A 15852-nucleotide genomic window follows, 5' to 3' on the forward strand; every position below is an offset into this window, starting at 1 on the left:
ATTGGTTGACATTTTACACAGGTCTCCAACATATAATTTGATTGTGGTCCGAACCGGACCATATCTTGATATCGCTCCAATAGTAGAGCAAATATTTTCTTTTATCTTTGTTTTGCCTAATAAGAGATGCCGGGAAAAGAACTCGACAAATGCGATCCATGGTGTAGGGTATATAAGATTCGACCCGGCCGAACTTAGCACGCTTTTAATAAATAACTTGACAAATAGATCAATGATGAAGCGTATATGTACAACACCGGTAGACCCTTCTTGTGGACTGTAGCTGGATGAAAATAAATCTCTCGGCTTTCTATTATTGCTGCTGCACAAGTGAAAGATGGCAGTGGCAAAGGTAACCAAGGCATCATATAAAATGTATCGGTTAACGTAAAAAATTTATTTCAGCGATTGAAGTTGAAGTTAAAGGGAGACAGGTATGTGTGTGTGTTTAAGTTTAGTACAAGTTAACTTGGCTAGGGTTGCCATTTTGCAAGAATGAATTTAGATATTAGTATTCATATTAACAAAGAGGGAAAAATTCATATTTATTAAAATTCATTTAATTCTTGACTTATAACTAAATGTGAGCAGATTTGGAAGAATAGACAGATGTTGTTGAACTGGGTTCAACAATATATAAGACTTCGCCTTGTAGAATGTGTGATGAGAGAGAACACGCGACTGCAACCAACGTTGCCGTTTTGGACTTTTCTACCAAATTTGGTGGGATTTACTTTCAATTTTAAGGGTTTGGTCAGATGGACGACCCATTTCGATTTTGATAGATTTTGAGATAAACTGCATGTTTATACCCCCACCTTGGCTTGCAAGGTGGGCAACACATCGAAATATCCATTTCTGACCCAACCCAACAAAACCCCTTTTTGAAGAGTGTTTATTGCAGCAGACGGACATCGTAAAATCGTATAATACTTTGAAGAAGATCAAGAATATATAAAGGGGTTTTGTTGGGTCAGAAATGGATATTTCGAAATTTAGCACAGATCCATATTTTTTCCTTTCGCAGGTAAAGTTCTGGAATCGGCCAAATCCGACTACATTAATATATAGCTGCTTAATGAGAACCGATCTACAGATTAAGGATCTAAACCTCATAACAGTCACAGTTATTATCCTATTTAGCTGAAATTTGAAGCGATGATCTGCAGTATGGTCCCCAATGTCCAAACCGAACATGGTTCATGTCCGATCATAGCTGCCATATATATCGATCTTCCGATTAAGAGTCTTAAGTCCATACCAGCAGCCGCATGTATTATCTTATTTCGCTAACATTTGAAACAATGATTTGCTAGACCCCCAGATATTCGGACCAGATATGTTCAATATCGGACTATATTTAAATAAAGCCGTCATATAAACCGATCTGCTTATTTGAGGTTTTGAGTCCATTGAAGGCACAGTTTTTCCCGATCTTGCTGAAATTTGGTACCATGAGTTGCATTAGGCCTCTCGATACATGTGTCGACATATGACATTAAGAGCAATCTTCGACTTTTATTAAGCCTATAGAATGTACATTCTTCTCCAATTTCACAGGTGTGTGAAACAGTGAGCTTTGTTAGACCTATCGATAACTATGTCGAGTATGGTCGAGATCGAAACACATTGGGATATAGATGACATAAAGACTAATTTCCCGATTACGCGTTTTGAGCCCATTGAAGACGCATTTTTACCCGATTTCACAGAAATTTCGAAAGGTATAATGTATTAGACCCTAAGAAGGCCATGGGCTCATAATAATCTCTTTATTACCCGAAATTGACAAAATTTAGAATATTGGTCCTCTTAACATTTTGTCTGAAATAGATCAATGTCTGGAAAAAAAAAACTTCCTTGTATTCTTGAATAAAATGTGTTTATAATGCGTTTTTGCTTGTTTTTTTTTTTTGTTTTTTCTACCCACCACCATAGGATGGGGATATAGTAATCTAGTTATTCCGTTTGTAAACCTTCGAAATATTCGTCTAAGAACAAATAAAGTATATGTATGTATTCTTGATCGTCTCGATGTCTGAGTTGATCTAGCCACGTCCGTCTGTCGAAATCACGATAGCGTAGATCTAGCCGCTTGAAATTTTGCACAGATACTTAATATTTATGTATGTATGTCGTTGGGGATTGCAAATGGGCCATATCGGTTCAGATTTAGCTCCCATATAAACCGATCTCCCGATTTGACTTCTTGAGCCCCTGGAAGCCGCAGTTATTGTCCTATTGGGCTGAAATTTTGCAAGTTGTGTTCCGTTGTGACTTTCAATAACTGTGTGCGGTTCAAATCGGTCTATAACCTTATATAGCTCCCATATAAACCCATCTCCCGATTTGACTTCTTGAGCCCTTACAAGACGCAATTTTCGTCCGATTTGGTTGAAATTTTGCATATGGTGTTCCATTATGACTTTCAAAAACTATGCCAAGTCAGGTCTGAATCGAATATAACTGTGCCAAATAGGGTCTAAATCTGTCTATAACCAGATAGACTGATTTGGACCGTACATCGTTGTTCGGTTTCTAGAAGCTTAAATTTTTGCTGGTTTGACAAAAGTTTGGTATGTAGAATATAATTATGCCCTTCAACTAAACTTAATTGTATACATTTTTAGCAGAATCAATGGTGGTGGGTTAACAAGATTTGGCACGACCGAAATGAAATTATTGAAATGTCTGATTTTTCGTAAAATTTAAACACTGATGTATTTATGAATGCCGAAAAGGGTTCCAACTCTGCATAATTCCTCAAATCCAGAGGTATCTTTAGGCTTAGAAAAACTTAGTTTAACTTATTTCGTTAAACTAGGCTAAAAAAAAACTTGGCGTTATTTCATTAAGCTCGAGATTCATTTATGGTTAAGCATATGAAACACATTGGATTGCCTTTTCACTAGTGGTGTTACTATCAACCTATAAAGTTCAGAAAATTACGAAGTAATACCGGCATTTCTTTTTCTATACTCCTACGTATAGGAAAGAGAGATTTACATCCCAACTCTACAAGACCTTCAATGCTCCACCATCTTTTCCGCTTTCCATTTCGTTTTATATTCCGACTATTAGATTGGAGTTGGTATTGAGACGAAAATTTCTTTGGGAAACCAAATCCACCAGCTTCCAATTCTACCGTAGTTCCTGGGCAATATTCTTGATGAATGTTGAATTCATTTATAAATTGTTTTGTAAAGATAGGATTTTATTTTTTTTTTTTTTTTTCATTCTTCCACATTATTTTTTCATATATAATTTTGTTTATCTATTCTCACAAAATGTCTTTTTATCTTTGATAACATCTTCAATTCTTCCGCAACAATTTTATATTTTGAGTCATCAGAAAGATCACTTTATCTCGAACACATCACTTGTGAATAAACTTAATGACTCTTGGGTAGCATTGCTTCAATCAACAATCTTTCTTCCATTTTTTCCACTTAAACTTACTGCATTTTATTCCCGCAATTGTACATAAAATAACCAGCAAGCCTAGTGAACTAATCTTTTTTAAATTATTAATCATTTTTCCTTACAAACTTTAATTATTGAATAAAACGCGTCTAACGAATACAAAATCACCACCTTAACTGGAGTGCCGTTTTGTTCAGGGTTATACATAAATGTCGCCAAAAAGCGATTGATTCGTTATAAGTGACGCCACTTATCAGCGTATCTTATCAAAAGCCAGAATACAGAAAAAAATGCTTTTGAAAAATCCACACACTACAAAAGCACTCTGAAAAAAAAAATAAAACGGAAAACTTTGAGCATAGATATCAACAAGGCAAAAATTTGTCTCATAACCATGGTCTTGAAGTGTCACAACAAAACCAAACAAAACAACAATTCGTTTATTACAACGAATTATTGATAAATATGCGCATCGTTATTGAGAAGCATTTTGATGTAAGGAAAACGATTTTTGATAAAGAAAATGGAGTATGAATAAATGAATAATATCTTTATTCATTTAATCATTTCAAATATAAATAAATAAAAAAAAATTATTAAAAAATATAATGTTCAAAATTATGCACGCTGAACAGGCCTCTACCTGATCTACGAAGTAATGGCACAGAACTGTCTGATAGTCAGTCCAATCTTGAACTCATATGGCCTGAGGCCAGAGCATTCAACACCACCTGACCGTCGACGTATGTCATGACAGTCCAATAGGGCAGTCGCTCTGGCATCGAAATATTCTCCAGTATCACCAGGACAGCGAAGAAGCCTAAATGAAGGCTCCTGCCACGGTGCCGCCACCCAATTAAGAACTAACTATTCGTGTAAACATACCCGTACCACTGGTGACTCATAGTAAAATTCATTGCAAAAGTGACTCAACTTAACTAAGCACAATAATTTAGCACTATAAGTTTATGAAAAATCTAACAGAGCATGTACTTACCGAGACTGGGACCCTCGAATAATCTTTCGAAAACCTAATTTTTGAACAACGTTCTTTATTTCTATACTTGGTAAAATGTAATTATCCCTAATACCATTTGGTTTAAATGACAAAGACTGAGAACTTTTATATGGCAATACAGTTGAACCTCGATTATCCGGGCCTCTATTAAATGGTTATCCATGTTAACCGGCTTGCTGTGTTTTTGACTTTGAACCTCTATTAACCGTGCCCTATTATCCCTGCGTCAATAATGCTCCCTCTATTAACCGTGCACCACAAAAATGATTGTTTGATGTAAAATTCTGGGATTCCCCTTTTTATGCGATTTAATATTCCCCTTAAATGTGATTAAATATTCACCTTGAACTTAAAGGTGAATATTATATCACATTGAGTAAAGTTCCTTCAATTCAGAAAAAACCAGGCTATGAACCGATTTAAACCATACTTAGCACAGTTGTTGGAAGTGATACCAAAACATCACGTGCCAAATTGAATAAGAATTGCAGAAGCTGAAGAAGTCAAGACCCATGATCGGTTTATATGGGAGCTATATCAGATTGTATACTGATTTGCGTCATACCAAGCACAGTTCTTGGAATACATAACAAAACACCTCATGCAAAATTTCAGCCAAATCGGATAAAAATTGCGCCCTCTAAAAGCTGAAGAAGTTAAGACCTATGATCCGTTTATTTGGCAGCTAAATCAGGTTATGCAATACAAAAAAAAAATTACAATACTTAACACAGTTGTTGGAAGTGATACCAAAACACCACCAAAATTTCAGTCAAATCAGACGAGAGTTGCGCCTTCTAGAGACTCAAGAAGTCAAGACCAAAGATAGGTTTTATGGCAGCTATACCAAAACATGGACCGATTTGGCCCATTTACAATTCCAACCGACCTACTCTAATGAAAAGTATTTGTGCAAAATTTCAAGCGCCTAGCTTTACTCCTTCGAAAGTTAGCGTGCTTTCGACAGACAGACGGACGACCATGGCTAGATCGACTTAAAATGTCATGACGATCAAGTCATACTTTATGGGGTCTTAGGCGCATATTTCGTGGTGTTACAAACAGAATGACGAAATTAGTATACCACCTATCCTATGGTGGTGGGTACCTTTTTATAGCCGAGTCCGAACTGCGTGCCGCAGTGCGACACCTCTTTGGAGAGAAGTTTTACATGGCATAGTACCTCACAAATGTTGCCAGCATTACGAGAGGAAAACCACCGTTGAATGTTTTTTTTAAATAGGGTATAATAATAATAAAATCCAAAAGTTGATTTCGCAATATACGAATGGTTTCGTTACGAAAGGTTCAAGGGAACCGAAACTTCAGGTGAGTTGACTCAAATTTAACAATTTATTGTCTGGCATAATATTTAATTGTGACTTTTAAGTGAAATAATAACGGAAAAGGCGAAATATTTTCAAGAAAAACTAAACATAAATTGGAAATGTAAGTACTCAACTGGTTGGCTAGAAAAATTCTAAAAACGACATGGAATTCGCAGGCTCAAAGTGACAGGGAAAAAAGAATGCGCTGATTATGAATCATCCACTCTGTTTGTAGAAGGCTTACGCAAATATATTAAAAGTGAAAATCTGTCAACTGGACAAATTTCTAATGCCAACGAAACAAGCCTATTTTGGATGTATTTGCCTCAGACTCCACTGGTCACTGATAAAGAATTATTTATCGATGGGTACAATCATACAAGGAGAGAATAACAGCTTTGCTTTGTGGTAATGCAGCTGGGACACACAGATATAAACTGATGGTAATAGGAAATAGTGTCAATCCAAGAGCATTAAAAAATGTTCCCAATATTCCTGTAATTTATAAATCAAATAAGAGAGCCTGGGTGACACAAGAACTTTTCCTCGAGTGGTACAGTAATTTTTTGATAAAAAGTACGTTACCACTATTCCTGATAGAACCGATTGGAACTACGATATTCCTGGTAACAGAAGTTACATAGACTTCTATACGGATGGCTCCAAGCTAAACGACCAGGAGGGCTTTGGGTCTAGAACTGGTCGGATCGAAAAGTGCAGTGTGTATCAAGCGGAGATCGATCCTTGCAACTAAGTAAGTAAGAATGGCTAAAATATAATGTCATTACGACGATTGGCATAAATATCTTCTCAGACAGCCACGCAGCCATTAAACAATGGAGAACATACATATTTCTGAACACAAAAACCACCCGCGACTGTCGCAGATCTCTCAACCAGATGGCTGAACAGTTCAAAATTTACCTGTTTTGGGTGCCGGGCCACAGAGATATCCCAGGGAATTGTAAAGTGGACGAGCTTGCGGGACTAGGAACTACCCTTCACATTCCAAGGATACTGGAATCTGTGGGTATGCCTCTAGCGACATGTAAGCTAAGTTTTCAGGACCAGGCCCGAAGGACAACCATTGATAAATGGTCACAAAGAGGGGGCTGTGAGCATCCCAAAACTTTGTGGTCTAATCTAGATTTAAAGAGGTCTACCGCTTTGCTATCATTGGCTAGAACAGACGTCTCAGTCATTGTATCTGTGATGACAGGTCACTGTCTAATCGGAAAACATGCTAACAGACTGAAGGTTGCCAGCAACGACTTTTGCAGAAGCTGTGAGGACATCGAAGAATAAGAGACTATAGAACACCTTCTGTGTGTGTGTCCCGCACTAGCAGTCAGAAGAAGTTCCACTTTAGGTTCTCAGTTCTTTGAGAACCTGTCTGATTTAGCGGATATTAACATTCGCAAGTTAATGGGCTTTTTAAAGCCATCTGGAGGGTTAAACGGTAGGAACTAGATGGCATCTTTCTTCTTCTGTTCCTGTGGTATCACAATGGAAAAAAACGTCTAAGTGAGTCTGATTTCAGACTACCACTTAAACCTAACCTAACCTAAGAGAACATATACAAAACACTGGCTTCGATAGGAACTGCAAAGTGCTTTTGCTTCTATTACATAATTGTCCAGCCCACACAGATGTTAATGTTCTGAAATCTGAAAACGGTGCAGTAAAATTTTTTCCAACGAATCTCACTTGCTAAATACAGCCTATGAATCAAGGGGTAATTCGAAGCTTCAAATCACCGAAAATGAATAGTCCAAAAACTTTTAGCTGCAGACAGCAGACATGATTTCGCCAAGTCTTTGAATATTAAGACAGCTTTGGACAGCTGCCATATCTTGGCACAAGGTAACACCACAAATGTTACACAATGTTTGGAACAACCTGCCGTCACAAGATGACGAAAATGCGAACTATGCCGGCGTTGTACAATCAGACATTATAATATCGCCTGAATGTTCTATTGATGACCTCTCAAAGTGGGTCGAGTGCGATGATGAAGTCATATACTGTGCTATTCTATCTATTGTAATACCGACATAGTACGTATGACAAATCAAAGCGAAGATTACAAGACTAATGGGGATTCCGAAGTGTCAGACTAAGGAAACTCAAAAGACCCAGAAATACCCAATGCGAACTATACCTCAGTTGTACAATCAGACATTGGAATACCACATGGATGTTCTATTGATGACCTCTCAAAGTGGATCGAGTGCGATGATGATGTCACATCCTGTGCTATTCTATCTAATACCGACATAGTACGTATGGCAAATCAAAGCGAAGATTACGAGACTGATGGGAATGCCGAAGTGTAAGACGAAGGAAACTCAGAAGATCCAGTAATACCCACATTGGCTCAAGCAATAGAGGGATGCAGTGTTCTTTTGGAATTATTTGAAAACAATAGAATTCCAGAAATTTCAGAGCCAGGTGTAATGCAGGTACATCGCATACAATCAAATCTACTCAAACAAAAAATACACGCTCAAAAATAAACAACACTTCATAAGTACTTTAAATTCAACAAATAGTATATTTATTTTAAAACGCTATCTATATACCGATGTATGTATAGAACATCAAAGAACTCTATATGGTATTGAGAGAAATCAGTATAAATACATAATTAATAACCGGAGCGAGCCGGATAATCGAGGTTCAACTGTAATTTCAATATTTTTCTTATTCTTATCTAAAATATATTATAGCCAAAAACACTGCAGAGCAAGATAAAAATTTGAGCAGTAGAGACACTCAGGCCTTTGGCACTATTTTTATTATTTTTCTTATTATAAAAAGTGTCATTGGCTTTTACAATCCAATCATAAAAAAATGAAACATTGGTATATATCCCTGGATTGTTGGGTTTGCCCATTCCGTCACCCCTAAAAACAACACCAGCTAGTTTGCCATTGCAAACCATGGAACCACCAGCATCTCCTTGACAAGATCCTTCCTCTTCACCAGGTGGAACCACGTAATCTCCGCATATCACACTTAGGGTAACATTTTCATGACGGCGTAAGCAGGTTTCATAGGACATGAAGGGAACGGTATCAGCTGCAAGTTCGGCGGGAGTACAAGTCTAAGGTGACAATAAATCTCTGAACCAACCTCATCTCTGAACCAACCAGTCACATTGCACATTGTTTGTTCTGCTACCAGTTCGCTATTAAGACTGACAGCTTCGGCCGTAGGCCAAGTCCATGGAATTGAATCATTTAGGTATAACAAGGCAATATCATTGTAATAGGTTTCCCAATCGAACGATTTGTGTTTGGTAACATTCTGTACTTTGTATTGCAGAGTATTAGCTTTGTCATACAAATTGGCTGAGCCCACTACAACTACGAACTCTTCTGGTTTTCGATCACTAGGAGAAGTATGGTTGACACTAGAAAAAATATCAAAAATTCAACTTTAGTAGATGTTATTGAATTAGGATTGAATGGCTCTTACTTGATCACACAGTGGGCCGCAGTTAGAATCACTCTCTGTGAGATAATCGTTCCTGCGCAAATGTGTCCATGTCCATAGCCGTTGGTCTTTTCCAATGAAACTAAACGCAAAGATGGTTGATATTTGGCATCATTGATGGAAATCTCTGGATCTGGTTCCTCATCATAAGTTTGATCTTCGGTAATTGAAGGAAACTTTTTAATTCAATTATTTTTAAGAATTATTATTTAAAGCTGGTACTATGTTTGTGGAATACCCATGTTTTTTTAGCGTTATACAATTTTTTAAACACTACAAAAATCTCAAAGATAACACAATATTTTTATTAAAATTTTACCATAAGTAATGAGAGAATGTACTGAATGAAATCAGCATATTTGTTTGCTTCAAAATTTCTTATCTGAAAAAATTAATAGCGAAAAAATATTCGGTTTAGTCACGAAAAACAAGCATACTCGTAATATGAAGTATTTGTGCAATATTTCAAACGTCTATCTTTACTCCTTCAAAAAATAGTTTAGCCACAGACGGACATGGCTAAATCGACTTAGAATGTAAAGACGTTCAAGGTATATGGTATATATTGGGTTGCCCAAAAAGTAATTGCGGATTTTTCATATAGTCGGCGTTGACAAATTTTTGCACAGCTTGTGACTCTGTAATTGCATTCTTTCTTCTGTCAGTTATCAGCTGTTACTTTTAGCTTGCTTTAGAAAAAAAGTGTAAAAAAAGTATATTTGAAGTTCATTCTAAGTTTTATTAAAATTGCATTTACTTTCTTGTAAAAAATCCGCAATTACTTTTTGGGCAACCCAATACTTTGTTGGGTCCCAACTCAACATTTTGATGAGTTGCCAAGGGAATGACGAAAAAAGTATAACTCCATTCTATGGTGGGAGGTTTTAGAAAATTCTCCCCGACTTGAATGACCATGTATTGCTTAACTGCTCGTGGAATATCCCAACTCTATTCATAGAAGGTGATGCATACGCACTAGCGGATGTACTAGAAAAGTATAAGGATGACATCACCGACTTATTGGAAGTACGATGCTTTGGGAGAGGCATCACGCCACCACCAAAATGTGATGCATTATACTATAGAAACCATGATACTGTCAACGAACTGATGAATTGGGCGACTCCAGCATTGAGACGAGAATGCCATCAGATCACCCGTGGAGCGATTTCGCTAAGAAGATCATTGGACTCGAGATAACTCCCAAGATGGTAATTGACCATACAAGGTTAGCAAGATTGAAAAGATTGCGTAAAGAACGAGCGAGCGCAGAAAAACACTTGCATAAAGCAAGTGACGATATGCCATCCTTTATATTCTTAATCGTCTCGACATTCTGAGTCGATTTAACCAAATTTTCCACGGATACTTTTTATTGATGTAGATCGTTGGACATTGCAAATGGGCCATATCGGTTTAGATTTGAATATAGCCCCCATATAAACCGATCCCCGTTTTTGACTTCTAGAGCCCCTACAATCCCCAATTTTTTCCGATTTACCTGAAATTTGTTACAAGGAATTGTGCTATGACTTCCAATATCCTTGTCCAATATAATCCGAATCGGTGTATAAACTGATCGAACGCATCGAAATATTGATCTGAGACCCAACAAAGTGTGTATACATTCTTGATCGTCTTGACATTCTAAGTCGATTTAGCCCTGTTCGTCCGTTCGTCTGTCGAAAGCACGCTAAACCGATCCTGAGTCATGACTTCTTGATCTTCTAGAGGGCGCAATTCTTATCCGATTTGGCTTTAATTTTGCACCAAGTGTTTTATTTTGACTTCCAACAACTGCGTCACGGTTGGGTTAAACCAGTTCATAACCTCTGATATAGCTCACATATAAACTGATCTCGGGTCTTGACTTCTAGAGCCGCTAGAGGGCGCAATTATTATACGAATTGCCAGAAATTTGGCACGAAGTGTTTAGGTTTGGCCGTCAAGAACTGTGCCATGTATGGTACAAATTGGTTCACAACCTGATATAGCTCAGACATAAACCGATCTCGGATGTTGTCTTCTTGAGCCTCTAGAAGGAGAAATTCTTATCCGATTTGGTTGAAATTTTGCACAATGACTTCTGGTATGACCTTTAACATACATGTTAAATATGATCTGTCCATCGGTCCATAAATTGATATAGCTCCCATATAAACAGAACTCCGGATTTTATTTCTCATTTTTATACCCACCACCATAAGATGGGGGTATTCAAATTTAGTCATTCCGTTTGTAACACCTCAAATATATTCTTGACCGTCTCGACGTTCTGAAGCGATCAAGCCATGTCCGTCCATCCATCTGTCGAAATCACGATAGCTGTGGAACGTGTACAGCCAGCCGCTTGAAATTTCGCACAGATACTTAAAATTGATGTAGGTCGTTGGGAAATTGCAAATGGGTCATATCGATTCAGATTTGCATATAGCTCCCATATAAACCGATATCCCGATTTGACGCAATTTTTGTCTGATTTGGCTGAAATTTTGCACGTCGTGTTTTGTTTTGATTTTCAACAATCGTGCCAATTACAGTACAAATCGGTCTGTAACCTGATGTAGCTTCCATATAAACCGATCTCTCGATTTGACTTCTTGAGCCCATTACAAGGTCCATATTTTGTCCGATTTGGCTGAAATTTTGCATGCATGGTGTTCCGCTATGACTTCCAACAACTGTGTCAAGTACGGTCTGAATTGGTTTATAACCTGATATAGCTCCCATATAAACCGATCTCCCGATTTGACTTCTTGAGCCCTTACAAGCCGCAATCTTTGTCCTATTTGCCATGCAGTGTTCTACTACGACCTTCAACAACTGTGCCGAGTACGGTTCAAAACGGTCTATAACCTGATTTAGCTCCCTTATAAACCGATCTCCCGATTTGACTTTTTGAGCCCTTACGAGGCTCATATTTTGTCTGATTTGGCTGAAATTTTGCATGCGGTGTTCCGCTATGACTTCCAACAACTGTGTCAAGTACGGTCTGAATCGGTTTATAACCTGATATAGCTCCCATATAAACCGATCTCCCGATTTGACTTCCTGAGCACTTACAAGGCGAAATATTCGTCTGAGACCCCATAAAGTATATATATTCTTGATCGTCGCGACATTTTATGTCGATCTAGCCATGTCCGTCCGTCCGTCTGTCCGTCCGTCCGTCTGTCGAAAGCACGCTAACTTCCGAAGGAGTAAAGCTAGCCGCTTGAAATTTTGCATAAATACTTCTTATTAGTGTAGGTCGGTTGGCCATGTCGGTCCATGTTTTGATATAGCTGCCATATAAACCGATCTTGGGTCTTGACTTCTTGAGCCTCTAAAGTGCGCAATTCTTATCCGATTGGAATGAAATTTTGCACGACATGTTTTGCTATGATATCCAATATCTGTGCCAAGTATGGTTCTAATCGGTCCATAACCTGATAAAGCTGTCATATAAACCGATCTTGGGTCTTGACTTCTTGAGCCTCTAGAGTGCGCAATTCTTATCCGATTGGAATGAAATTTTGCACGACGTGTTTTGATATGATATCCAATAACTGTGTCAAGTATGGTTCAATTCGGTCCATAACCTGATGTAGCTGCCATATAAACCGATCTTAGGTTTGACTTCTTGAGCTTCTAGAGAGCGCAATTCTTATCCGATTTGCCTGAAATTTTGCACGACGGATCCTCTCATGACCATCAACATACGTGTTTATTATTGTCAGAATCGGTCTATAGCCCGATACAGCTCCCATATAAATCGATCTCTCTATTTTACTTTTTGAGCCCCCAAAGGGCGCAATTCTTATTCGAATTGGCTGACATTTTACACAGGCCTCCAATATATAATGTAATTGTGGTCTAAACCGGATCATATCTTGATATCGCTCTAATAGCAGAGCAAATCTTTTCTTATATCATTTTTTGGCTAAGAAGAGATGCCGGGAAAAGAACTCGACAAATGCGCTCCATGGTGGAGGGTATATAAGCACGCTTTTACTTGTTTTTATTTTATTTGTTTAATCCAGATTAATCTTTTTTAGCACTTCAACTTACTGCCTTCATTTCCCGCAATTAAACACCATATTATCAAAACTCGTAGTAGACTTATTGGTAAATTATTGAACATTTTCCTCTATTTGTGATAATAAAGTGAAGGCGTTTGACAATAACAAAATCTCAGTCAATACTGGGTTGCATTTCAGTCGAGCTAGAACCTATGCATAAAGTGCAATAAGGTGAATATTTTCAATAAGTTATCAATTGGAAATCCCTTGAGGATAGATATCAGGGCCATCGATTTTGAGAGAAGAATAAACAACCTAATCATTTCTTATATTACACCAACAGTATTAACACAAATATACGCTTTAGAGCAATTTATAAAACAATCTTCAACGAATCTTTTGATTCAAGATAACTTTGGACGTGCTACAACATACACTTCCCTCTATTAAATGATCTGAGAATATTGAGGTATTTGTTAGTTAGTGATAGTGGTTTGGTCATCATATCTATTCTATAGTTGTATTGCTAAGTATCTCATCTTTTATCATAAGCAAAAAACTTTGATTGTCTTCAAAAATTGTTATCAGCAGATATTAGAGGTGTTTTATTTACCCATTAAGCGCATTTTCTCGCTTAGTTTGTTCGAAGAAAAATGCTTAGTAAGCGGCTTGACTATTATCCCTGTTTATAACAACACACGGTGTCATCATTCAATCGGAATGACAAAACTAATAATAAAATGAATATTCCAGTTGCATACATCCTTAAATCGTAGTTCGGGGTTCAACAACTGAACATGTAGCTGCAGTTTCATCTCTAAATCATTCGAACTTTGGAGTCTGCAGATCGCCCTTGAACTATTCGAACAAGTGAATCCGAGCATGCGTCCGTTAAAGAGCTGGCAAACAATGGATATTCGCTCCATTTGATAGTTTCGATATTTTTCTTCTAAACTATTGAAAGTATCGACAAATTTGTTAAACATATTATAAAATACGTAAAAACGACTAATATAGTTCAGGCCGAGCTTTACATCGACTACATACTTGGTACTCGATCTACTACTATAGAATCCTTTTTTATATCCACCACCGAAGGATAGAGGTATATTCATTTTATCATTCCGTTTGCAACACATCGAAATATCCATTTCCGATATTTTCTTGATCGTCGTAAAAATCTAAGATGATCTATCCATGTCCGTCCGTCCTTCCGTCTGTTGAAATTACGCATCAGTCTTTAATATTGAGCTGAAACTTTGCACAGATTCTTTTTTATACCCACCGCCATAAGATAGGTGGTATATTCATTTAGTCATTCCGTTTGCCACACATCGAAATATCAATTTCCGATCCTACAAAGTATATATATTACGGATCTTCGTAAAATTCTAAGGCGATTTAACGATGTCCGTCCGTCTGTTGTAATAACTCTACAGCCTACAAAAATTGAGATATTGAGCCGAAATTTGTCACAGATACGTATTTTTGATGAACGCTTGTAAGGTTCTTGAACGGGCCAAATTTGACCATATTTGGATATTGCTGCTATATAGACCGATCTGCCGATAAAGGGTCTAATGCCTATAACTGCTTTATTTTTAATCCGATTTCGCTGAAATTTGAAACCGTGAGTAGTTTTAAGCCTTCCGGACAATAAATACTACTTTTATGGGCCCAAGACCTTAAATCGAGAGATCTGTCTATATGGCAGCTATATCCAAATCTGGACCGATCTGTGTCATATTGCATAAAGATGTCGAGGGGCCTAACACAACTTACTGTCCCAAATTTCGGCGATATCAGACAATAAATGCTACTTTATGGACGCAAGACCTTAAATCGAGAGATCGGTCTATATGGCAGCTATATCTAAATCTGGACCGATCTAGGCCAAATACAAGAATGATGTCGAAGGGCCTAACACAACTCACTGTCCAAAATTTCAGCAAAATCGGACAATATATGCGCCTTTTATGGGCGCAAAACATTAAATCGAGAGATCGGTCTATATGTCAACAGTATCCAAATCTGAACCCATCGGTGCCAAATTGAAAGTGGATGTCGAGTGACCTAACGCAACTCACTGTGCCAAATTTTAACAAAATCGGATAATAAATGTGGCCTTTATGGACCTAAGACCCTGAATCGACGGATCGGTCTATATGGGGGCTATATCAAGATATAGTCCGCTATAGCCCATCTTCAAACTTAACCTGCTTATGGACAAAAAAAAAGAATCTGTGCAAAGTTTCAGCTCAATATCTCAATTTTTAAAGACTGTAGTATTTCAACAGACAGGCAGACAGACGGACGGACATGGCTAGATCGTCTTAGATTTTTACGCTGATCAAGAATATATATGCTTTATAGGGTCGGACACGGATATTTCGATGTGTTGCAAACGGAATGACAAAATGAATATACCCCCATCCTTCGGTGATGGTTATAAAAACATTTGAAGAGTTTTGTAAATGAGAGGTTGCTAGTTTCTTCTGGAGGTTTTTCCCCAACAGAAGATTCCTACTTTCCTGGACATTTTTACTGGCAAATTATTACTGAATAAGTTCGCCAAAACTCCTAA

General features: G+C 37.6%; 1 protein-coding gene across 1 annotated transcript; it reads right to left on the minus strand.

Moving 5' to 3' along the window:
* Positions 1–6127: 6127 nt before the first annotated feature.
* LOC106081646 (trypsin) lies at positions 6128–13426 on the minus strand. Its single transcript, XM_059367329.1, has 5 exons — positions 13318–13426; positions 9250–9424; positions 8901–9184; positions 8674–8850; positions 6128–6264 (listed from the first exon to the last, which is right to left on the minus strand). Exons 1-5 carry the CDS (start codon positions 13388–13390, stop codon positions 6128–6130), a joined length of 846 nt encoding a protein of 281 aa, XP_059223312.1. The 5' UTR covers positions 13391–13426.
* Between the last annotated feature and the right edge of the window lie 2426 nt (positions 13427–15852).

The sequence above is a fragment of the Stomoxys calcitrans genome, chromosome 4 (assembly GCF_963082655.1).
Source record: "Stomoxys calcitrans chromosome 4, idStoCalc2.1, whole genome shotgun sequence".
NCBI classification, from domain to species: domain Eukaryota; kingdom Metazoa; phylum Arthropoda; class Insecta; order Diptera; family Muscidae; genus Stomoxys; species Stomoxys calcitrans.